At 33.5% G+C, this 8,672-nt stretch overlaps 1 protein-coding gene across 1 annotated transcript; it reads right to left on the bottom strand.

The window, feature by feature from the left end:
• Nucleotides 1–188: 188 nt before the first annotated feature.
• LOC108379646 (gustatory receptor 5a for trehalose-like) lies at nucleotides 189–8,299 on the bottom strand (the record flags this gene model as incomplete). The annotated part of the gene is made up of 7 exons (XM_017635992.1): nucleotides 8,256–8,299; nucleotides 6,669–6,856; nucleotides 6,013–6,081; nucleotides 1,777–1,968; nucleotides 998–1,192; nucleotides 396–667; nucleotides 189–343 (listed from the first exon to the last, which is right to left on the bottom strand). Coding segments are annotated over exons 1-7 (1,115 nt in total), but the record flags the coding sequence as incomplete, so codon positions are not given.
• Nucleotides 8,300–8,672: the final 373 nt, after the last annotated feature.

Consider the following 8,672-nt stretch of genomic DNA (forward strand, 5'->3'; position numbering starts at 1 on the left):
AACGACAGATGGCACGGCGAGTACTAGTCAGTGCTTGGATTTTAAAAGTGCATGGATTATAAAGGTTTTGGAGACCAATTGACCTAGTATTAAAGACACGCTATCATAAATGGCCAAGCTTTTATTCTACATATGTATGCTGGGGATCTACAATTTTTGTGTGTTCTTTTTTTTAGAAATTGACTTACTTCATGCTTTTGAGCAGCTGTATGCAGACGAAATAAAGATTATTAGCAAACGAAAGCATAATTATGCCAGATACAGCAGCATCCACCTGCTCTATCAGATCACAAATAAGGCGATATTGCAGGCGTGTACGTGTCCAATATGACTCGGGCATAACCTGAAAATGAAGACAAATGAAATTGGCAAATGCATAGTTCATATGCTACTACCTGCCCTCTTACGCGATGCAGACTGCTCTGCACCTGTCCGAACAACGACGACAGTCCGATGCCTATTATCATTAGGAACACATCCATGTAACTCCAACCGAATGTCATCAGCACATTCAAAATTTTTCCAATCCATGCCAGCCAAGGTGAATAGTCCAAGACGAAAAAAATTTGTGAAACAACCGACATGAAATAGGATTCGATGGGATCGTTACGAGAAGGACAATAATTGGCAAAGTGAATAGCTGAAATGGTGCTTAGCAGGTGTTCAGCTGAAATCAGAAGAAATGAATGCGAATTAACAGCAAAGTAGCGTTTTTCAAGCTATTTTATTGTTGTTGTTGTTGTTGTTGTTGTTGTTGTTGTTGTTGTTGTTGTTGTTGTTGTTGTTGTTGTTGTTGTTGTTGTTGTTGTTGTTGTTGTTGTTGTTGTTGTTGTTGTTGTTGTTGTTGTTGTTGTTGTTGTTGTTGTTGTTGTTGTTGTTGTTGTTGTTGTTGTTGTTGTTGTTGTTGTTGTTGTTGTTGTTGTTGTTGTTGTTGTTGTTGTTGTTGTTGTTGTTGTTGTTGTTGTTGTTGTTGTTGTTGTTGTCTTAAGTAACTTACTCAGCGACAAAGTCATCAGCACAAAAGTCACCTTGTGAACGCGCACTGACAATGCCTCACGCTCACGCCACGTCTGATGTGGTGGCAGCTGGCGTTCCACACGTTGCCACTTTCGCATTAACTTTGGCCATTTGGCGGCTAAGCGCAAAAAACCAATTGAAGCCAAAAGTATATTGGCATGAAATATCAAAGGTTCTAAATATGTATTTAAGAATGGCAGCAGGAAAGTAGAGGAGCAATAGGGGGAAAACAAGAAAGTAAAAGAAAAATATAAAGCAAATAAAATGTAATTGAAAAATAAAAAGGAAACAAAAGAAAAAGAAGAGGAAAAGAAAGAATAGAAAAATAAAAACAAACGAAAAAGGAAAGGAAAAAGGAAAGGAAAGAAAAATAACAAGACAAGGACAAAGAAAAAGGAAAAAAAGAAAAAAGCAAATGGAAAAGATAAAGTAAAAGTAAAAGGAAAAAAAATAAAATACAAAAACAAAAGCAAAAAATTAAAACAAAAAGAAAAAGAAAATTAAAAAGTAAAATAAGAAGAAAAAGAAAAAGAAAAAATATTACAAAAAATAAATAAAAAGAAAAAGAAAAATAAAAAGAAAGAGAAAACAAAAGAAAAAGAAAAAGAAGAAGAAAAAGAAAAAGAAAAAGAAAAAGAATAAGAAAGAAGAAAAAGGAAAAGTAAAATAGAAAGAAGAAAAATAAAAGGAGAAAGAGAAAGAAAGTAAGTTAACTATGAATCTTCAATATGCTCTACACAGTGGTAAACGTTTACCTACCGATGTTTCTCACATCCAGCACACCTTTTACGACCATATTTACGGTTAGTCCGGTATCAGCTATAGTAATCAATGTATACAATATGCAATACCAGGTACGAAAGCTCTTCCAGCAAAAAGATAATCCTTTCGGCGTGTCAGCAAGTATGCCACGCACTGGCATCAGACAGAAGCACTGAGCAATAACAAGCACTAAAATTAAATAAATTTCATTTATTCGTATTTATTTACATGCATAGGTACATATTGATGGTACTCTGCAATAACAATACAACTCCAAAAATAAGGTTGAAACCCTTTCTACTGTTTAGGGGCTCATGTCTCTCTTCCTTGCCTAATCCATGTTTAATCCTTACTAAAGTAACAGCATTAAAAGCTTTTTTTGGAAGTTTTGAGTTGTGTCGTTATTGCAGAGAACCATCGATATGTGCAACTACTCTATACAAAGTATATAAATGGTGGGTCAGGTGCGTAAATATGAATATTGGAAAAGAGCTGTACGTAATAAAATGTTATGTGCGTCAAAAATTTTACATTGGCTATAAATGCGAATTATGTTTGTACGAGTACTTTAAGGGTTTATCGTAGTAGCTTATCATAGGCAAACACATACATAAATAGCTACACATTGACGAGCTAACATGTATGTACTGCAACCCTGCAGTGAAAGCCGGTAGTACTGAATTAGAAGCCCACTAGTTAACTTTTCAGCTCAGCTCAACCAGTCCGTCTTCGATGTTTTTTTTTTCATACCAGCAGCTGATGCAGTAATACGAAATCAAAATTTGTATGTTATTTATCTACACCAACTGGTAGAATAACTAGTAACTAGCGTCAATGCAGTTGACAGAGAAGTCTAGGCAACAACGCCAAGCAGACTCGAAACGCCAAGCGAAGCGATGGTCTCCATGCGACTCCACGACCAACATTCGCTAGAAGACAAATTAATTGCGATTTCATTTTGGGTTTGGCAATTTGACGACGCTAGTCAGACAACCGAAAGTCGAAAGATCGTCTGTTGGTGGACAGCTGAATAAGGTTGCCTACGAACTTAATCCAATAAAGCAGGAAGAAAAAAATTAACAAAAATAAATTTTGTTTCACAGAGTTTTGTAGCCAATTGCAAACACTTTGAAATTAACAAGCCTCTGCTCCTAATGGTATTTTGAATATTTCCATTAAAACCGAGGCAGACAAATCCCCGTTAGCAGTCTCAAAAGTGGGCATCACCGGAGAAAAATTGAATAGATTTTTAACGAAATTGGTAAAAAGTGAATTTCGTGTGCTGATGAGGCATTGGTTTTTGCGTAAAAAGTCTGTCACTAAAACCAAGCAAAGCCTTAATATATACTATGGCGATTCCGAACCATCAAATTCAAGGATTTTAAAAGTAGTCTAGTGAGTTCTGTCGTAAAGTGTGTAAAGTGTGAAAGTGTGTGTGTTGGCTGAGTCTTTAAGAATCTCAACTTAGTGGGTGTATCAAACCTTACGTGAATATTTGGATATGAAAATGGTATCTCAGCGCGAAGGGGCCCGCGCTTGCTCACACAATATTGAAAATTTTATGTCATGCCATGAAAATATAAGTATGTTATGCCATAAGTATGAAATGCCATCTGTGTGAAAATAGTGTAAAGACAAATATGCGCGGGCTGCTGAGATAAGATTGTCTTAAACACTTATGTGTATGTAAGTAAATTTACCAAATTTTATTTCTGAATGCCATCCGTTAAGGGCTACTGCAAATTAAAGTGTCATCAACATAACAGACATTACATCTAGCAGAAAAATAATAATATACATCATATTCCAGATAAAATACAAGAAAGAGATATTTGCATGAAACAAAAAGTATCGATTTATAAAAAATAATTATAAAACATCTACATATATTCGAAAATATATAAAGACTTGCTGAGAAATTTATAATTTTCTGTAAGCTGGATATAAGAAGCAACTTTTTTACCAAAAGTTGTTATTTCGATGAAATATATTTTTTTTGTGTTACATTTCAAATCGCAGCTGCGGGCGAAAACCAATTCACCCATGAGCACAAGTAAATAGATGAGATGTGTGGAGTGCAAATTAAAAAAAAAATAAAAAATCTCTTGTCTTGCACATCTTGTCATTACGAATCCAGAGTAGACAGGCTTAAAGAAAATTTCTTTGACGGGATTAAGTAAGAGTTACCTACATACATACATATGTATCAATAATATACAAATCGATTCGTTGTGTGTGTATGTATATTAGGGTGGGTCTATTTGTATGACAGAATTTTTCGACTACGCGCGTATAGCACAGAAAGATTCTACGAGTAATTCTAAGCGAATTTGTCGAAGAAAAATTGGTCTAAAATAAATTTGGAGTTTGTCAAATTGCGATTGCGAATAGGTTTCTGAGCATTTCGCTGTAGTTTCGCAAAGTGCTTAAATTTTGTATAAAAACATGCTTTAAGTAAGGGGTTTTATGGTATGCGGAATCCATTTTTGCAATTATCTTTTTCTTAATACTTCTTCGAAACCCTTATTTCGCAATCTGGCAAACTCCAAACTGATTTTAGACGAATGAATTCTTCAGCAAATTCATTTAGAATTAAACGTAGAATCCTCCTATGCTATACGCACAGGTAAAAAATAAATTGTCCTGCCCTGACAAAAAAAAACGGCACTATTTTTCCACTGAAATTATAAAATCTATTATATTTTAAGACTTCCACCAAAATATCTCGGAAAAATATTAAGATACGTAATATATTACGTGAGTTGGACCTATTTGAAAATACCTCCAAAAATGGAGCTTTCTATGAATAAAAATAGTTTCTTAAAGAACTTTTTTCCCTCAGATGACAAAGGAGATTAAGCTTAAAAAATTTGCATAAAAATATTTAAAAAAAAACTTTTAAAATTTTGAACGCAATCGTAATAATGAAATGTTTGATGTTTTTTTTTTTTTATATTTTTCAAAGATTGGTTTACGAAAAACTTGAATAACTGAGCCAAAAATATTCTGATTTAGACTTATGGGATCTCAGTAGAGAGATTGAAAGTCATTCGTGTCCCTTTTTTTAATACCAACACATCTAAATTCAACTTTGAATGACGTTCGTTCATCATACCTTTCTCTTTCATACTTTGAATGAGTTTATTAGCAAAGATAAAAAGGCTGAGAAAATACCTTTCCAATGATACCTCAAAAGTCTAAATCGGAAGAGCTTAGGTTCAGTTATACAAGTTTTTCTTAAACCAATCTTTGAAAAAAGTAAAAAAAAACAGCATCAAACCCGTCATTATTACGATTCGGTTCAACATTTTTAAAAAATATTTCAATGCAAATTTTGTAAGCTTAAACCGTTTTGTCATTTGAGGGCATTTAAAAAAAATTAAGAAACTATTTTTATTCATAAAAAACTCCATTTTTTGAGGTATTTTCAAATCGGTCTAGCTCACGTAAATCTTAATATTTCGACGTCTTAAAATATAATTGATTTTACAATTCCAATGGAAATACAGTTCCGTTCTTTTTTTATTTTTTGTATGGAGAGTGATGCAGTCTAATGTGCATACATGTATGTGTTTACCAATGTTTGCACTATCTGTCTCTTTGCTGTATTTATTTGTGCCTTAAGTAGAGCAAATCGTTTTCGTAGTCTGAAATTTTTCTTTAAATGATTACAAATGTGTGTATATGAAAATTGTACCTACATCAATGTCAATTTCAATCTGTTATGACACTTTGGCATCTATTTCACATATTTCGCTCGTAATCTTAGGAAACTTTATGGATTAAATTTTAAATAACCATGCTTTAATGATTTAATATCGCAAGTATTGAAAGGGTCATCTGAGAGGGTTACATTTTAATGCAGGGTTTATTTAAGGTTAATTTTAAATTTTTTTACATATAAAATTTTTTTGAAGAACGGAATGAGGCCCGCTCCATTTAAATAAGTACAGTAATTTCGATTTTTAAGACAAGTGATTGAAAAGGATAGAATATTTCGTATGGTTGATTTTTTTTTTGTGCGACTGAATTTTACCGCGAATTACCTTAGCTGATAATTATATTTCAGTAAAAAGTAAAATTTCTCTTAGTAAACTCAAGTAAAAAATAACAAAAATGCATTTAATGTTTAAACAATTCAAATAAATGGGATGAACTTAATTACAAATTAATATAATTTTGTATGAATTTATGTAAACACAAAAAAAGAAAAAAATTTAATAATTAACTCACCCGGTCCAACCGCCTCATGAAAGCTGCCATTATGCAGGAAATCGGTGCGTGTGCCGCGTCGGATGCCACCTAAAATGGAAAAAGTCATTTCATGCAATAAAGAAGATGTAACAGAGGAGGGTAATCGTATAAATCTTAAGTGTTTCAAGTGAGCACGCGCAGTAAAATTGAGCCAAAGTGAAATCGTAAAATGTCCATTTTTATACCCGAGCGCACTTGTGCACAAGGGTATATTAATTTTGTTCACATAACGGTTGTTTGTAACAGCCAAAACGAATCGAGATAGATATAGACAAATGTATACATAAATGATCAGNCTTGAAACTTCAATATTTCGAAATTGAAGGACGCTAATTTACTCAAAATTGATACACCCCGGCTTACCATCTAGCGGAAAGTTTCGGAAAGGTGAAAAAACATTTATTTAATACTTGCGCCGGGTATTTAATGTTCGGCTCCACCCGAACTTAGACTTTCTTACTTGTTTTAACTGTTTTTCGTTTTCTCAACCCTTCTTTTCTGCTATTACTTTGGGCAAATTGGCCAGACTGCTATGTTTGTATGTATGTATTAACAGGATTTTTGTCGCAAAGCTTGTGTAATCTGAATGAACATTTAATTTTTTTTTTAGCAGAAAAAGTATTTTTTTAACTTACGGGTTTTCCAGTTTCGACACGCTTCCTCCTTATACGCTTCCTTCGTCTGCTGCTCGCTTTCTTTATTCATTAAAATTGTGGTTTGCCTTTGTGACAGTTTGCGCTTCAAATTTATAGTTCTGCTAATTATATGAAGACGTCTTCGACAAGATTGCAGTTGACTAATTTTGTTATAAGCGTTGAAGGCACTTCCAAGGAATTTGTTTAGCAGAATTTATAAAGTGTAAACAGAAAGAAAATGTTTGACCAAATTAAGTGTGTATATTAGGAAGTATTAAGTATCATTCAAGTAGATGTGGCTAACAATTATTATTAATTAAAACCACGGACTACATGGTATGAACGCTGAAGCTGCTCTTCCCTTTGTTGGAGGTCAGCGCTTACAGCCATCTGAAAAGGTCAAGTACTTGGGCCTGATCATTGACAGGAAGCGCAGGGAAGGCATAAGTGGCATTATGCTGCTGTAGGGGAGCTGTTGGAAAGAAATGGGTTCTTTCGCCCAAAGTTGTCTATTGGCTCTACGAGACCGTAGTCAAGCATATTAGGTTTTATGGTGCCCTCGTCTGCTGAAACTCACTTGAAGAGGCTACACAAACTAAGCTTGGAGCACGTACAATAGTATGTCTAACTTGGTATTAGTGGGTCACTACGGACCACCCTTGGCATTTCAAGTAATGATCAAGATAGTGCCTGTCGCCATTGCAGGCAACACTGTCGCAGCTGGAGCAGCTACTAGGTTCAGAGAAACCGATTGGTTGACCGTTTTAAGGACGGGACAATCTGGAGTTCTAGGGGGATTTCGATTTCATTCCTGGTCGCATAGATTACTGCAAATAATCCCGGGATTTTCGGGATTTGCAATTTGCACTGATGGCAATAACAGAAGCTCCTTTCCTGGACCAGTATTGAAAATATTTTTTTTTTTAAAGCTAATATTTTTTTATAAATGTCTAGCTCAATATACATATAACAGCGCGCGATAGTAAATTTTAAACACAAATATCAATATATTCGCGAAACCATGGGCCAAATATAGTAAAATTGCGTTTTTAGTTTTTCACTCTGACTTCAGTAATTCAAAAAAGATTTTTTAGAATTTAAACAGATTCAAGTTTTTGGCGCAGAGGGACTGGTAAGTATTGAAAATGTCCTTTGAAAATTGCATCCTTGAAATTTCGCACTATTTGTTTTTGAAAGAATTATGTGTTAATGTTGACTTTTATAAACTCAATAACATCCTCGAATTTCGCCTTTATAACTTTTTCAGCTTAAAAAATTACCTACTCGTCCTTGTGAATCCAAAAAATTTATTTTTTTTAAATTCTAAAGAAATTTCCTCTTGGATTTGGTACCCATATTTTTATTCCACATTTATTGATGTCAGAGAGAAAAAATAAAAAGGCCACTTTAAATAAAAAAGAAGGTTGCTAACCCATTTATTTATTATTTACTTTATGGTAGGAGAGCTTCTCAAACAATATAGAGCATTTTTTTTCGATTTAATTCGTTTAAAATTAATGAATATCTAAATCCCGGGATCGGAAAAAGCAGAAAATTAACATCCGTAATATAAGTACACTCACTCACCTTCTTTTTTCCTCAGACTGTTTTGATTCGGCAAGCTGTTTCATTTTTAATAAAATATTCCTTATTTGCATTGGAAATCTGCCGCACAAATATAGTTTTGCCACGCGCTAGAATTTAAAAAAGCTAATCCATACATATAAGGGCTATTCAGGATATTATGAAAATGGTGATGGATTTGAATTTGTATTTCCATTGCCGAATTTTATGCATTTATTTTTGTGAATTTACAAATGCACCAAAATATGCAAATGCAAGATCCTGAACAACCCTATAATAAAATTGTAACAATATAGATATTATAGATATTAAAGAAAAACTAATAAGTGAGAACCAAGAACAAATCAACAATTTTTAAAATTTTTGTCTTCCTGTTTGTTTGTTTGTATGCGCATCACTCAAAAAATTATGCATGGAATT

The sequence above is a fragment of the Rhagoletis zephyria genome, unplaced genomic scaffold (assembly GCF_001687245.7).
Source record: "Rhagoletis zephyria isolate East Lansing unplaced genomic scaffold, Rhagoletis_zephyria_1.1 Rzeph_scaffold_16921, whole genome shotgun sequence".
Lineage (NCBI taxonomy): Eukaryota > Metazoa > Arthropoda > Insecta > Diptera > Tephritidae > Rhagoletis > Rhagoletis zephyria.